Below are 16116 nucleotides of genomic sequence, written 5' to 3'. Positions count from 1 at the left end.
AGTCCTTCAAAGGAAATAGTATAAGAATGAAAGGTCCTTTTTAAGGGGCTATTTCAATGACTGTAATCAAAATGTAAAAGGGCAGACATATTTTAATGTACAGAGCTTTAAGAAAGAAAATTAATTGGCCATATTTTTACTAGACTGTAATAGCTAAGTAGTAGTGCATAAAATCACATATCACAAAAATATAAACCATATATATAAGTGAGCTGTCTCACTGGATTTTAATAATAGCATATATATATACTGCAAGGTCACAGACCCAATCACCAAGAGAAAAAACACAAGTGAACAAGGAAATGGCAATTCGCTACAGAGCACGTTATCACATATCCTGGACAAATATCAGCTCTGGTTACAAATAAAGATACCGTTTTTCCACTTAAAAGTGCAGTGCAATGACCCATGCCCCTAAATGTCCAAAGATTTTACACCTGGGAGTGATGAATCCTCGTGAAAGAGTTTTTCTGTTAAAACAAATAATTCAAAAGGAGAAATCTTATTTAAATCTTAATGCACACAGTGGTAGTTACATGGAGGTTCTAGGTATGTTAATTAGCTTGACTGTAGTGATGTCACAACGTGCACATGTATTAAACATCAAGTTGTGCATCTTAGACACTATTTTTATATGTCAGTGCTATCTCAGTAAAGCTAAAACGGGAATTTTTACAGTAAAAAAAGACATATGGATTTCTTCAGATTTGCAATTACTTAATATGTAAAAGCTCAACATTTGTACTAAGTGAACACAACAATATTTATATATAAATATTTATTGCATTAAGTGACCTCTTCTTCATAGATGGCACACTAGTATAAATTCACAAAAGAAATTTATGCCTGTGTTTTAATATCTGCAAGACATTAAATTGTAAATGTTCTGTGCAAAAGGTATAATTTAAGTATTCTTATCAAACATAAAACCAGCACGTCACTTACTTTCTATTCTGGAACTGAGAGATATTTATAGATACTGCTACATACATCAAAAGTAAGTTCAAAGGACAGATTATCCTGCAGGTACAGACCACAGATACTCCAGAAATACGTGGCTGCACACCAAGCAGAACTGCCATCTTAGAATTTGATTAAATGATTGCCAATTTAATTGTTCCACATTATTCCCACTCCAATCAAGGGATATGATGAAATTCCGAAACTCAAAAGCATACAAAAAATTCAAAATTAAGTATATTTCGCTTCCATTTGTAATTTGTACACTGGCGTATAAAGCTTCTAAGGAAGGGAGGGCTAAATGGAACCAAACTGGGGCTGTTTCTTTCATACGTTTGGGAATCTGCTCTAATTATCCAGTCTAATTGATTTAGCAAGGGTTCTCATCCAGCTTCAGTTCCTGTGCAGTACTAATTGATGTCGAGTGTTTTATATGGACAAGGAGCAAGACCAGATGAGATCTTCCAGCAATACAAAAAAGCTCCCTCTGAGGGTTAGAGTAATATATGGCATTGATTGTCCAGAAAATTGATTATCTTGAACCTAATCTAGGCCACCTGATCCAAGTCTCTGAAAATTGGAAATCATTTGGTAACATCCAGTTCCACATCTGTCTCACCTGAGATGCACTCTTTCCTTGCTCTTCTAGAACGCGCCTGAAGAATTGCAGGTGTTTTCAGGTTTTTGAAAGCTAAAGAATGCATGAGGCCACCTGCGTGCCAAAGGAGATCTTGGTCCTTGATTCCATGTGACCTTGCCATCAGTGAACCAGAGCTGAACTTGCCTGCTGGCGTGGGATGCACAGCTGAGCCCCCCGCCCCCCAGCACCCCCCTCCCGTGCTCTGGGGGGTAACAGCGATGGCGGCACAGCGGGAAGCTCCTAGCCTTTGGTCTTGGATGTCAAGTAAACATGAGTTCGATTCTCGCTGTCCCTTCCGGCCACGGGCCCAGTTCTCGGAGGGGGAAGGTGACAAGACAGAAATGTCCCTGCTTTCAGGGAACTCACTGCGAGGGAGGAAGGCACAAAATAAACAAGGTAGTTTCAGAATTTGCTAGGAATTCTTGGGGAGGGAAGTCGGAAGTGATGGGGGGCTGAGCTAGGAGGTGGGGAGAGCTTGGTGAGGAAGGCAGAGGGGCCGCAACCCACACTCTGTAAGGTTGCCGCGAGAGGCTGCAAGCGGAGAAGCCCACGCCCTCTGCTCCACGGGCGATGGTTTCCATTCTGTCCTGGAGACAGAGGGCTTTCTATGGCTTCAGGATATTTTTGGAAAATGAGGAGAAAATGTAACATTAGTTTCTTCTTTAAAACTTTTTAAACAGATGGCCCGTGAGGCACCCAATCCGCGCGGAGCCCTCCTCAGCATGGGGGGGGGGTGGTCCCCGGGGGCAGACTCAGGGCAAGATCCCGAGCGATGTTTATTTACCCTGTTGTGTATTTTCCAAAGTAAGCACACACTGCTTCATCATCAGAAAAAGGAAGTTACTGGATTGCTCAGGACTCAGGAGACAATTTACCCTGGAGTCTCCCACTCTGTAGGATTCAGAGTTTTCAGAGAATGTTCTTACATAAGGCTCTGGATGCAGAATCAAAGGCGCGGCCTGGCCTCCCAGGGTTAGCAGCAAGGCGCCCGACAGTCTTTCCGCCCGACATGAAGGGAATGAAAAGTCCCGTCCAACCAGGAGACCTGCTTCAGCGGTAACGCACAAGTCCACGTGCCCTCAGGAGTCAGTCCGGGTTCCACTTACGCTGGGCTCTTAGGAGAACACGGGAGAGTAGAGTCTTTAAAATCTAAATCACTGATACGGACGTCTGGCACAAAGGTGGATTAGAAATAAACCAAGGTAGGACCCAGCGATTCCACGGGCACACACCCAAGGGAAGTGAGAGCCTGAGTCCACGCAGTACGGGACACGTAGCAGCGCCGCTCACAACAGCCCCCAAAGGAAGCCACCCTCGTGCCACCAACCCATGAGCGACTGGTGCTCTCTGATCACAACGCGGCGTTACTCAGCAACCAAAGGCTTCCTGGCGCTTTCTGGTCCAGGAGGCCGTGGGCTGCCGGCATGCACTAGGGTGACAGGGGACGCCAGGCTGCGGGCGCAGGCACTGCAGCGCCCCACGTGTCCCCAGGGGCAAACCCGCAGGACAGGGAGCCCTCGAGGCTGGGAGGCTTGGCGCGGGCGAAGGGGCGCAGTGTTGGTTTGGGTGATGGCAACGCTCTGAAGCCGGAGTGTTGGCTGCGTAGCCGCATGAGCAAACCACAACCGCCGAACCATGTGCTCTGAACGGGCGCACTGCATGGTACGTAATCATGTATCGGCAAAGCGGTCACTAAAATAAGAAAGTAACGACTTCATTTTATCTAATTCTGAATTCATTCAAGAAAACTAGTCTGAAAGACAGAATTAAAGTCGCATTAATTTAAATACTTTAAAAAATACATGCCAAGCATATTATTTTTATATTTTTTCCAGTGGCATTACATTCAGTGTCATGCATGTCCCTACGCCGCCCAGTACTCGGCAGGGCAGGTGCCCTCCTTCCTCCCCGTCAGCTGTTCCATCACCTGTTCCCCCCACGTCACCTCCTCCCTGGTGACCAGGACGGTGTTCTCTGCGTTCAGTCTGTTTCTCGGGTTCTCAGTTTTGCTTATTTTGTATCTTGAATTCCACATACGAGTGAAACCATGTGGCATCTGTCTTTTTCTGACTTACTTCACTCGGCATAATACTCCCCAGCTCCCTCCCTGCCATTTCAAGGGAAAGATGTCCTTATTTTTGACGGCTGAGTAACACCCCATCGTGTATACAAATCACAGCTTTATTGGGCTGCTTCCAGTTTGGCTATTGTTGAAAATGCTGCTATAAATATCACGGTGCACGGATCCTTTCAAGCTAGGGTCTCTGTATAGGACGTTTATGTACTTCGGCGTGGGGAGTATCTCGGTATGTGTGATGCTGACACGAGGAGGCTTGGACACAGGTGCCAAGGACTCCTACGTGGCTGCTCTAAGCGCGGTCGTAGGAAGCTGGGCAAGGAGATGGGCAGACGGAGAACGGATGCAGATGAAGACCATCTGGAAGGAAAAGGGGAACACGCGGTCTGACGTGGGTCCCCTCCCAGGGGCCGTACACTCTACAGGGCTCTTCCCACCAGCACAGAATGGAGGGTAGCAGACGTCATGCCGACCTGGGTGGAGGCCCTGGTCCTGCTCTCCTGCTCCTTCCTCCTTCCTCCCATCGCTGCAGCCCCCACCTGGCTCTTCCCACCTGCTCCAGCTCCTGGACTTGTTTCTCTCATTCACTCAGACCTGGGGCGCCTGGGGGTCTCTAGACCTTGGCTCAGGTCATGGCCTCAGGGCCATGGGATCGAGTCCTGCGTGGGGCTCCACGCTCAGCGGGGAGTCTGCTTCTCCCTCCATCCCTTCCCCTGCTCGTGCTCGCTCTCAAACAAAATCTTTAAAAGAAAAAAAAAAAAAACCCTTCGTGTCTTCTGCACTGCACGGGGCAGAGACCACAGACCTACGAAGCAGCCGGGCCGCCCCGTGTACACTCCCGCGCTCACAGCACTGGCCCTCGGCCCTGCCAAGCTGTGCCCTGACCCAGGCTCAGGCAGCCGGCCATGGCCACGGCCACGGCGGGTGCAGCGCGTGCACGTCAGCAGAGAGCTGACGACAGTCCTCCCGCCTGCACAGCTGCACGTTAACCTGAGGACAGGTCTTACACCTAAAATTACCAGGAACGTAGTAAAAAGGAACAGAAATCAATCTACTTTGATATTTTTTCAGAACGTGGAATATTTTTGCAGTTAACACAAGTGCTTCCACTGACCTTTCAAAGTGCTAGACTGGAGAAATTCGAGTCTTGCTTATTTTCTGATGAAAAAAGTCTGGAGGAAATCATACACCGGAACACAGGATTTCTCCCCCACGGTTCAGTTTTTAAAACTCCCCCCAAATGACATCAACTCAAGGTTTAAAGCCGTGCGCCCCCCATCCCCATGCTCCTGCCACGCCTGGCGCTGGAGGAAGGGCTGTATCCTACATCCAGGCCACCGAGCAGGTGAGCAGGTGAGCAGGTGGCCCAGGGCAGAGATCGAGGCCGTCAGTCGGAGCTCACCTGGGCCCTCGCCACCAGGAGGAACCAGGTAGAGGGGCCCCCACCCCTCACTTTTCCCATAGCGTGAAGTCATTTCAGTAAAAGGGTGAGCAGGATCCAGCACTGGCTTAGTGGACTGGATGATGCTTATCTGGGGCGGGGGGTGGGGGAGTTCAAGGCCCCCGTGGGGTGGAGAACTGACTTAAAAATAATGTCTTAGGGCACCTGGGTGGCTCAGGGGGTTAAGTGTCTGCCTTCAGCTCAGGCCACAATCTCGGGGTCCCGGGATCGAGTCCCGCGTCGGGCTCCCTGCTCGGCAGTGAGTCTGCTTCTCCCTCCCCCTCTGCGGCCCCCCCCATGTGCTCTCTCTCAAATAAATACATTAAAAATCTTTAAAAAAATGAATAAATCTTTCGGAAAAAGATATGTTGAGATTTTTCCATCATTAGGGGGAATCTGAGTACTTGCTCCAGAGGTGCTTAAAATGCACGACGCTCTCATTCCCCCACAGCCCCTACGGTTGTTGTAACTTCAGGAAAATGCTGACAGGGCGGGGCGGGGGGGGGGTTCGGAATATAGGAAACCCACCAGCGGTACTGACCTGGGAGGAAAGGGGGTACCTGAGGTCGTGGCTCCAGCAGACCAGGGCCATTCACTCGCTCCTCAGTACGTGAAGCCTGGGGCAGGCCCGTTTCCGTTGCATCAATCCCCGTATCGGGGCTCCAGTCCCTGCTCTGGAAGCCTGCGCCCAGTGGTGTAGACGGAGGGTAAGCGTGCGAGGGTAAGCATGCGGTGGGGAGGGCGGCTTGGAGGAGGAGCCACAGGGTAGAGACCAGGGAAGGGCTGTGAAGGCAGGGGGATGGGAGGCGGGCTGTGAGAAGGAACAAGCCGTCCTCCCTCCCTTGGCGTGCAGGCAGCCAGGGCTGGGCCTGGGAGGCCAGTGTGGGGGGAGTGGCGTCCACGGAGCAGGGCGACGGCAGGGCTGGTGCTCCCTCTGGCTGCTGTGCTGCAGGCGGACTGGGGGGAGACCCGGCATGAGACCGCGCTGGCTGATGGTGGGGCCAGCAAGGCCTGTCAATGTACCAGCTCCCTTCTCCATCAACCTCCTGCACCTGCAGGCTGGCTGGTCACCCATGTCCACGCCCGCGGACGGTGCCCTCATGGTCGCGGTGGACGCGTAGACGCAGCCGTGACACCTGAGCCGCCTGGGGAGCTGCCTGCTTCAGCTCCTTTTCTCGGCCTGTTTGTGCCATTTTGTCATATCTCTGTGCTTTGCTGACCCTGCCGCCGCGGTCCAAGAGGGCAAGGCCGTGCTACCTGATGGGGGGGAAGAGGGGGACACTGGGCGCTGGACAAGCTGGTGCGTCCAGGGTCGGCCATGAGATTAACGGATCAACATCCATCACACAGACACAGAACACAGAACAGGTCACGTACGGACTGGGCGATCCGAGCCCGCTGACGGGCACTACCGAGGCCGACCTGGTCCCCCTGTCAAGAGCTGTGCAGCACCTGCCCGTTCCTGGGGATGACACAGCCCCCAGGGCGGCCACGGCCAGCTGCCCACAGTGACGGGGTCCTCGGATTTAGAAGGTGTACGTCAGAGGGGCCGGAGAACACCGAGGCAGGACCAGCAGCCGCGGGGGAGCCGCCCCGGATGTCTCACGAGCTCCGTGTGGTCCTCGTGTGTCCGCAGGACTGACAAGCACCCAGGGGGCTGCACAGCACCCATGGCCGGGCTGCGGGGTGCAGGGGGCTCCCCGGTACGGGGTCAGGGCACCTGGTGGTGGAGGACGGCATGCGAGCAGTGAGTGCCCTCTCATCACAGCTCCTCTGCTGTCCTCCCTGGTTCCACTCTTCCTCCGGCCTGGCCCTCGCACCCCCCCCCCCCGCCCCGCTCAGACCAGTCCCTGCAGATAGAGCCGCCCAGGGCCCCCACAGCCTGAGGAGGGACCCCTGAGCACGGAGCGGGGGTCTCGGCCTGACCACCACCCCATGAGCCCACCTAAGCGGAGGGGTGGAACCCAGGGGGCAGGTCCTGCACACAGATGTGACAGGGACGCACGGGGTCAGGGCGCGGCCTTGGACGCCGGCTGGTGGGCACATGGGGTTTCCCGTAGTCGCCTTGCACTCTGCCAACGACTCACAGACGTGCTCATGTCCGGTACGAACCCCGTGGCCGCCACCGGCCGGCAGCACCACAACGGGGAGGATCCTGTGTCCCTGGACTTGACCAATGGGGCCCCCCCGTGAGCAGGGCCCCCTCACGACAGTCACGGCTCCTGCCCCAGACGCCCCCCTTCACCACGGCGGTTCTTTCCAAGTTTTATTACCAACACAGGGAGGGACAAGCGCGTCCACCATGACCGAGCGTCACTACAAGACTTAACCGGACAGAGACGGCAGGCCCGCACTGGTGCCCGCCCCAGTCTGCCCACCGGGTGAGGGTGGCCGGGCAGCGGGCACACGGCCCTGGAGCCGCCAGAGCCCAGGGTTCTCCTCCTATTTCTCCTTCTCTTTCTGCTCTTTTTCTTTCTTCTCCCGCTCCGCTTTCGCTTCTTCCTCCTCGTGGTTCTTGATCAGCTGCTCCACTTCCTTCTGCTTCAGGACCCTGATGACCGTCTTCCCGTTCTCTCTCGTCAGGGTGGCAATCTCCACTGCAAGTGAGCGCGCGCCTGCGTTATGGGCGGGCACCTCGCCAATGGCTCCCCAGCCCAGGCGCCCGCTGCCAGCTGTGCCGCTGCTCCCAGGGACACGCGGGGGGGGGGGGGGGGAGGCTCGCACACGTACGCTCACGCATACTCTTGCACAGATACTCCTGTGGGAGCTCTCACGCGTCCTGACAGCAAGAGAGCACCTTCCATCCTGGGACGTTCCTGTCGACTCTCCCAAGTGTCCTCCTCACCCCCCGCAACCTTCCCACTCGCCCTTTGCCACTGTCACCAACCACTGGCTCTAGCTGGCCGGCCATTAGCTGTGATGACCAGAAGGCACCTCCATGTCCCTGTTGGAGCCCCTGGAGGTGCAGTCAGTCTCTAACCCGTAATCACATTCATTGTTCATGGACCATTGAAAACTCTTCAAAACATAGGTATAAAAAGGTCTTTCCAGGACCAAAGGCAAGAAAAGTAAACTGATACCAAAGGAGGGATTTTTGAGCAGGAGAAACCACAGAGGGCAGTCCACAAGTAGACTGCATTTTCTAAGGACACCAGGAGCTTAATTATGCTAAACTGAATCAATCTATTAATCCTTATTTAGAAATACTAAATAAAGTATTTAAAACTGCAAACATGGGATAACATAAGAGACCAGTGGATTCAAAAGAACAGAGGACATCACGACTCCTGCGAAGTCGTCCCTGGATGAAGTATACCATCACCATCGTATGCAAACACACACACCCACCAGGCGGCCGAGGAGCTGGTCAGTTAGATACGAAAAGTATCTGCCTCAAACAGGTCTGTGAGCACCAAGAAGACTCAGGCCTAAGTCCTTGTGCTCAGAGGGTAGTGTGGGCTTACGGTCAGGCCCAGGACCCCACGAGCTCGTGCATCCTCCCTCAGGAACAGGTTAAGGCCATTCAATCCTCTCTCACTCAAGTGAGCCAAAGGGAGGAGTGGACACCAATTACCTTTTTCAGCCGAGAGTTTACTCACATCCATGGTCTTGTTTAGGACTTTGATAGCTAAAGCAAGTGCGGACTTCAGAGTCATTTCTCCTTCTTTGTAGTCTTGTTTTAACATCGACACCGCTGCCTATGAAACATAAAGGAGAATCAAAAAAAGAGTTTCCTTTAAATTTCTGGAACATGGACGGGTCAGAATAATAATGGCTGAACCACCGTGGGCACTGTAACCAATACCCACACTTCTAAGGGCAGGGAGGGCAGATGGGGTGACAAGGGGGTTGTCGCTCTATGAATGGGGTCTGTAACCTGAACTCCCCAGGCCTGCAAGGGGCCCATCACATAAGTCAAGGGGTCTGAGAACTAGGATGTAAACAATAATTACATCCCATTTCCAAAACTTCCCACTGAAAATCAGCACTTCCTTTAATTATAAATGTAGACAGTAAGTCCCAGTAGTATGAGCAGTGCCTGTGACTTCGTTACCAACAGAAATCCAATGTTTTCACATCACAGTAAGGGTGCGGCAGCTATTCTAGAACAGTTTATACTCATGGCTACTTCAAAATTATGGGGGTTACTAGATCTTTTGGCAGATTTTATAGCAACCCCCAAAATACTCACAGCACTATTGTTTCCAATGCACGTGGCTTTCCATCCTCCATAATTCCCACTAGGGTCACTCTGATAGAGCTGAAAGCCATAGTGCTTGTCCCAGCCGATGTAAAGCAACGAAACACCAAAGGGACGTTTTCCTTTAACAGCAACGACAAACAACGTATCAGCCATCTGAATCTCGTATCACTATGGGTTACCTGAGCCCACGAGCAGGACCAAAGCGTCCTCTGTGAAGTTAAGCATTCATAAACTGCTTTGTTTTCTGAACACCACAGCTAAGCTCCAGCCAAAATTCCACTTTTGTCTCTAGGATTTGGACACAGCCAAGAAAAAGAATAAAGACACAGAGGACCAGTGCTGAATTTCATTATTATGTAAAATGCAATTTGTTTCCAGATTTGAAAATGGCATTATGGCCTTCCAGCATCTATTAATAAAACATAGGACAATCTACATAGTGGAAGCCAGTAAATTGGTGAAGCAGGGATTTATGCGAAGTATTTTCTCATTTCATTTTCAATTTCTTTTTATTATCTCAAAAAGGTTATGATTCATAAGATGGTTTAACTTTTTGGAATACAATGTTCAAAAAATTCAGTACCTCCAAACTGTGTATAGGCTTGTTTGATATCACACAGTGCTGTGACCAACTGCTCACAAGGGATTGGTTCCTGATACTGTAATAAATACCTACAATAAAGAAATTGGCATTTTAATAGACTTTTCTCTAAAACACAGACACGCCCTAAGCAAAATACCCTCTGAAAGAGATCTGTGCCACAGGGACAACCCCACCGTCACCTGTAATTTGAAGAGGCGGGGAGAGCGTAGCCACAGCCTAATACCCTTAAGGTTTTACAGCTTTGGTTTAAAAAAACTTTAGTTTTCAATGAATAGACTTTTTAAATGATTTAGATCTTCGCAGTTCTCCTCAGAAACATGGAAACTCACTCATTTATGTATCTTGCTATTTACAACCATACCTTTGAGCAATGAGCCTCAGTTCATTCGTGAGAACGTTAGCATCAGAAGTTATGCCCGCCACGCTGCAAGCCATGTCCCTGGAGGAGAGGACAGACGTATCGGTAAGCAGGGAGAGGTCTGCCACAGGTGCTCATAAGCACTAAGGTACAAGTTGTCACAAATGCACCACGATGCTCCACAGGAGCTGCACGATGACAGACTTTCAACTTGATGTCATTCCACGTGAAAAATAAAGGCTCCCACAAATTCTTCAACAGATGTATTTCTCATTACCACCCTGGGCACAGGCAAGAGACAAGCACTAAAGCAGCTAAAGTGAGCCCAAGACTCGTCGACAGACAGGAAAACAGGCTGCTCCATGTCCTCCTGTATCTGAGCCCGGCATGATGGGGGTAAAGGGGGAGGGACCTGCGGGAAGGGTGTTCTATGAGTCTGCCCGGCAGCCAGGACGAGGCCAGGACCGGGGATCCCAAGGGGTCACCCCAGCGAGCCAGCAGACAGTGGCGCTGTGCACAGACAGCACCCCTTGGGATGAGCCTCCCAGGAATGCCCCGTGCCAGCCGCAAGGTCCTGCACCGCTGACTGTAACAAACGTCCCCAGGTGTACGGGGCTGGCTACACTGTTCCCCGACCTCGGGGAGGCCTGGCATTTGGGAAGAGTCAGCACAACTCCACAGAATTCCTGAGTAGCCATTCTGAACAAGGCTCTGAGGCCCTGCCACAGGCCACTGTGCGAGTTTATATTCATTATGGTTCACTGAACTGCCATGACTACTCTAGCTGAGACCCAGAGAAGTTAAACAAGCAGCGTAGGGTCACACAGCTTCTAAATCAACCCAGATCTGAGTGATGACCAGCCTGGGCTCCTGTCACTTCACGATGTGGGGCCTCCACTGAGTGCTTCGTTCTGTACTTAAAAAGAGAAACATGTGGTTCCTGGGCCCCAAAGAGGTTTTAACGATAAATTAAAAGCAAATCCCCAGAGATAAACACAAACTGTTCAATTATACCATGTCAAGGGATAGCCCTCCCGAAATACGTACAATAGCACTTATGTGAGAAAGTGAGACGTTTTACACTCCCTTCCCTAAGATCTCACTTACTCATTCAGTTTATAAATTTTTTCAGAAAAAAAGACTTCATCAAGAAGCTTGTGGATGTTGCGTCTTTCTGCTGCAAGCAGAACACCATCGTTTGCTAGGATTCCCAAGCAGGTGCCTGCATGTCCAATGGCTTCCATGGCATACTCAACTTGGTACAAGCGACCTACAAGACACAAGCAGTGAGTCACCAAGCAGCAGCGCTCCTAAGGGAAGCAGTGCCAACACCGGCAGGCCACGGACAGGAGTCCCGCTTTCACCCTTCTAGGAAGCATGCGACCAACCTGGTGACTGCAATTAGTCCAAAGTACAAGAAGAACGAACTTAGCAAGGATTTAAAAGGAAAGTTTGTAGGCAGGGGGGCGCTTGGCTGGCTCAGTGAAGCATGTGATTCCTGATCTCAGGGTCGCGGCCTTATGCGGACTGTAGAGATAACTTAATAAAATTTTTGATAAAGTCTATAGATTACCCTCCCACCCCGGTCAAATTCTAAAGAAATCTTTTTATTTGAAATATCTTAAACAACTTCCATTTTACCTTCTGGAGAAAATATGGTGGTCCTGGAGTCATATCTTCGAGACTGCAAAGGAAAAATATGGAAGTGATTCCTATCCACCAGAAGTAGGCTCCCGCAAGTCCACTGACCACCTCATGAAACAACCTGGCAGGCAAAGCTCAGTGTGTGGGAGGAAACGCGTAAGGAAGAGGACACCATCCCAGCCCCTTTCCCTTCCATTCCAATTTTCTCATGCACATCTACAGGTACAAACAATAGGATTTATCAGGCAACAGCTTACTGGCATGTGTATCACTCACCATGTTTTCTGAGCTTTACAGGATTCCTGTAAAAAGAGAGTAAGATCATTATTAAAATGAAATTTACAATTAAGGAGCATTTTCTGACTTAAAAAAACAAACAAACCCATTTTGTTCACTGCCTTCACTCTAACATTTATGCTGCAGCAGACGCTAGGATACCAACACGGGGAACCCGGATCCCCTTCCCGCAGAGCTTCCTGCTGAACACCCTCTGGTATTCAGGTGAGGGAGCCAGACAGACAATGTGGAAACAGAGGTGCTAGGGGTACAGCGGAAGAGGGATGGGGAAAAATCAAGAAGGCGGAGGCGCCTGGGCGGCACAGTGGGTTGGGCGTCTGACTTGGATTCAGGTCATGATCGCAGGGTCCTGGGATCCAGCCCCTTGGTCAGGCTCCAACTGGGCGTGGAGTCTGCTTGGAACTCTCTCTCTTCTTCTGCCCCTCCTCCACACTCGTGCATGTATGCTCTCCCTAATAAATAAATCTTAAAAAAAAAAAAAAAAACTAAGGAGGCGCCTGGGTGGCTCTGTAGTTGAGTGTCTGCCTTTGGCTCAGGTTGTGATCCTGGGGTCCTGGGATCGAGTCCTGTGTTGGGCTCTCCACAGGGAGCCTGCTTCTCCTTCTCACTGTGTCTCTCATGAATAAGAGAAGTAAGTAAGTAAAGTAAAATCTTTTTTTTTAAAAAAAGTCAAGAAAGTATATTTTGAGAAATACAAAAAAATGAGCTCAAATTAGAGACAGGCGAGGCTGAGAACCATTAGACCTTAAGAAGAAGAGCAGGGAAGGGAGAAGCAGGGTGCAGCCCGGGCAGGGGAGAAAACCTGCTCACAGGGTACCGAGACAGGACAGCTCAGCAGGCCAGAGACAAAACGCTAAAGCTAAAAAAGGCCGAAGAAGCTGGGGAGCTAGGCAAGGGTACAGATGCCCCCAGAGCCCTGAATGCCACGTTAGTGGGCTGAGGCTTTCCCGGAGTGACGGGGTCCCAACCTAGAGGTAAGGGCGGCTGTGTTAGGGTCAATACTGCTCCTGCTAAAGAAACGCTGCGGCTGGGCTCAGCGTGATTCAGCAGAGATGCCAACTGCGGACTGCGAAGCTCATTGCCCTAAAAATCCCACAACGTCAGAAATGAAGACTGGAGAGATCAGCTGGCGATCCAAGCCCAGACCCCAACCCGGAGGGACCACCGCGAATCTTCTGTCTCGACCACTGGGGCTCCGCATGAAGAGCGTGGGCCCGGGAGCCACAGGGGCCGGTGGGCACTGACATCACTCACCTGCGGCCGCAGAGACTGCAGGTAAGCGGTTAGGGAGCTGTTGCAACAGGCGGGGGAGGGCAGGGCGCCGGGGCACCTGCTGGGCGCGGGTCCTCCTACGTGAACCCCAGCCCACCTGCCGACCACGACCCGGGCCCCCGGCCCGGCCCCGCCCCCTGACCCCCGGCCCGCCCCGACGCGCGCACCGGCCCCCAGCCCCGCCCCCAGCCCCGCCCCCTCCGCCGGCCCCAGGGCGGCCCGCCTGCCGGTGCGGAGTCACGCACCCCGGGCGCCCTGGCGGCGGCTGCAGGCCGAGCCGGCTCTGCCGCGACGCTCACGACCTGCCCGGAGGGAGGGTGGCCAAGCTTCCGCGGGCGCCCAGGGGCAGGGGCTCACCTGCGGGACACACGGAAGAGGACAGACCGACGCCGACACGCTCCTCGCGGAAGAAACCTCGCCGACACTCCCGAGGCCGAGTTGCCGCTGCCAATATGGCGCCCGCGCGTGCGCAGAACACGGGGGCGGGGCCGGCGCCGGCGCGGACCCGGAAGTCGGGCGGCGGGGGCGGGGCCGGGGGCGGGGCGGAGCTCCCCCAGCACGCGGACCCCCGGCCTCCGCCTGTGCCGCAGTCGCTGAGCTGGGCAGCCGTCCGCGTGCCGTGGGGGCTCCCGGCGGCCCGCCGCCCCCGCCCGCCCCGCCGCCCACGCCGCCCCCTCCGCGAGCCGCCCGCCGCTCCTGCCTCGCGGGTCCCTGGGCGGCAGCGCGGCCTGTGGTCCTGGGCGGCGAGGCTGGGACTCTGCGCGGGCGCTGAGCGTCCTCCCTCCTGGGGGACCTCCGAGGCGGCGCGGACGCCCTGCCTGCCCCCCGCCCCCCGCCTCCCGCCCGCAGCCTCCCGCGCGCTCGGGGTGAGCCCCGAACACGGCCCAGGACCCGCCCCGGGTCACCCCCCGAGCCCCCACCCCTCGCGGGTCACCCCCCAGGCCCCCACCCCGCGGGTCACCCCCCAGGTCACCCCCGACCCCACCCCAGGGTCACCCCCCAGGCCCCCACCGGCCCCCCAGGGTCACACCCCGACCCCCACCCCCGGGTCACCCCCAGGCCCCACCCCGCGGTCACCCCCCAGGTCACCCCCACCCCGGGTCACCCCCCAGGCCCCCACCCCCGCGGGTCACCCCCCCAGGGTCACACCCCCGAGCCCCCACCCCCACGGGTCACCCCCCAGGCCCCCACCCCTGCGGGTCACCCCGAGCCCCACCCCAGGGTCACCCCCCCAGGGTCACACCCCCCGAGCCCCCACCCCCATGGGTCACCCCCCCAGGCCCCCACCCCCGCGGGTCACCCCCCCAGGGTCACAGCCCCCACCCCCAGGTCACCCCCGGGTCACACCCCGAGCCCCACCCCCGCGGTCACCAGCCCCCCCCTGCGGGTCACCCCCCTAGGCCCCCACCCCCGAGGGCATCCTCAGGCCCAAGGGTGACTTCGTGACTTCAGAGTCCCGGGGATCCCCCCCCCCAGTCCCCGTGCTAGCTGAGGGAGCCAGCCGTCCAAGCTGAGGGAGCTGAGCAGGAGGGTCGGGGAGGGCCGGGGAGGGCCGCGGGAGCAGCGGCCAGCGCCGGGGAGAGTGGGAAGGACAGAGGGAAGCATTTGGGGGTCCCTCTACCAAGTGTTCCTTTTCCTGCAGGTTCCAGGGCGTGAAGGCACCGGAGGCTTGATCCTCTCCCATCCCAGGGTTCCCCTCCTGGCTGGAGGCCCCGCCCCGAGTCTGGCTGCACCTGTGACCGCAGAAGTGACCTCCTAAGGCTTCCAGCGGTCGGTCAGAGAGAACACATTTCTGTCTTGTGCCCTTGGAACAGCGGTTCCTAGAACAGGGGCAGGTGTCCTGCCACCTGCCCAACGAGGCCCCAGCATCACCTGCCAGGCCCGGGCGTGACGATGGTTCCGGGCAGTCCAGTCGCAGTCAGCGTGTCTCCCAGCCACCCACTGTTCCTTCGTGTGTCTTCCCAGCGGAGGCCCGGGCCCTCGTGGGGGGAGACCAGCGGGCCCAGTGCTGCCTGCCAACCTGCAGGATCCCAGAGACCGTAATGATTGAGGATTCGGCCACCAAGGTTCAGGTTAACTCCCCCCCCCCCCCAATCCCCGTAGCTCTAGCGCAGTACCTGCCCCTAAGAGGACGAGGTAAGAGCAGCAGGAAGGGAGGCTCTGCAGCGTGGAGGGAGGGGCACCTGCGCAGAAAGGGACCCTTGCAAGAGCAGAGGCCGCTGGGCGCTCGGTACCGATCCCCAAATCTGGAAGTGGGTTTTCTCCTCGATGGTGGGAAGGACAGTGCTGGGCACTTGTGCAAACGCATTCAATCCAGCAGTGTCCTGAGGGTGTGCAAGCCGCCAGCGTGGAAACAGGTCCTGAAGACATCGGGAGGTATGTAGTATTCAATTTATGACGCCAAAGAGGTATTTTTTTCTAATTTGTTTTTAGTAATCTCTACACCCAATGTGGGGCTCCAGCTCACAACCCCAAGATCAGGAATCCCAGGCCCTACCACTAAGACGGCCAGGTGCCCCTGTGCCCCCAGAGTCTAAAACTACGTGGAACCAACAGCCTGGAGATAAGGACAAACACGGGTTTAAATATCAACGCAAGGCCGTGGGTGTTTAAACATCA

The 16116-nt window shown here is 54.4% G+C and overlaps 2 protein-coding genes across 2 annotated transcripts; one reads left to right on the top strand and one right to left on the bottom strand.

Annotated features, from left to right (window-relative positions):
- Positions 1-7370: 7370 nt before the first annotated feature.
- PSMA4 (proteasome 20S subunit alpha 4) lies at positions 7371-13987 on the bottom strand. Its single transcript, XM_055340615.1, has 9 exons — positions 13855-13987; positions 12205-12230; positions 11926-11968; positions 11392-11554; positions 10288-10365; positions 9906-9994; positions 9311-9441; positions 8693-8816; positions 7371-7715 (listed from the first exon to the last, which is right to left on the bottom strand). Exons 2-9 carry the CDS (start codon positions 12205-12207, stop codon positions 7561-7563), a joined length of 786 nt encoding a protein of 261 aa, XP_055196590.1. The 5' UTR covers positions 12208-12230; positions 13855-13987; the 3' UTR covers positions 7371-7560.
- Positions 13950-15278, top strand: LOC129519766 (actin nucleation-promoting factor WAS-like). The gene is made up of 2 exons (XM_055340629.1): positions 13950-14363; positions 15140-15278. Exons 1-2 carry the CDS (start codon positions 13950-13952, stop codon positions 15254-15256), a joined length of 531 nt encoding a protein of 176 aa, XP_055196604.1. The 3' UTR covers positions 15257-15278.
- The last annotated feature ends 838 nt before the right edge of the window (positions 15279-16116 follow it).

This window comes from Nyctereutes procyonoides, unplaced genomic scaffold (assembly GCF_905146905.1).
Source record: "Nyctereutes procyonoides isolate TBG_1078 unplaced genomic scaffold, NYPRO_anot_genome, whole genome shotgun sequence".
Taxonomy (NCBI): Eukaryota; Metazoa; Chordata; class Mammalia; order Carnivora; family Canidae; genus Nyctereutes; species Nyctereutes procyonoides.
This window is presented reverse-complemented; position numbering and strand designations above follow the sequence as displayed.

What these genes read in the sequence shown, in the direction of transcription:
- LOC129519766 (XM_055340629.1), top strand. Translation starts at nt 13,950, where the DNA reads ATGGCGCCCGCGCGTGCGCAGAACACGGGGGCGGGGCCGGCGCCGGCG. An exon ending in CAGCCTCCCGCGCGCTCGGG is followed by an intron (nt 14,364 to 15,139) that starts GTGAGCCCCGAA and finishes CTTTTCCTGCAG; the next exon opens with GTTCCAGGGCGTGAAGGCAC.
- PSMA4 (XM_055340615.1), bottom strand. An exon ending in CACCATATTTTCTCCAGAAG is followed by an intron (nt 11,555 to 11,925) that starts GTAAAATGGAAG and finishes TGTGTCTTGTAG; the next exon opens with GTCGCTTGTACCAAGTTGAG. An exon ending in AGCCTATACACAGTTTGGAG is followed by an intron (nt 9,442 to 9,905) that starts GTACTGAATTTT and finishes TTGCTGTTAAAG; the next exon opens with GAAAACGTCCCTTTGGTGTT.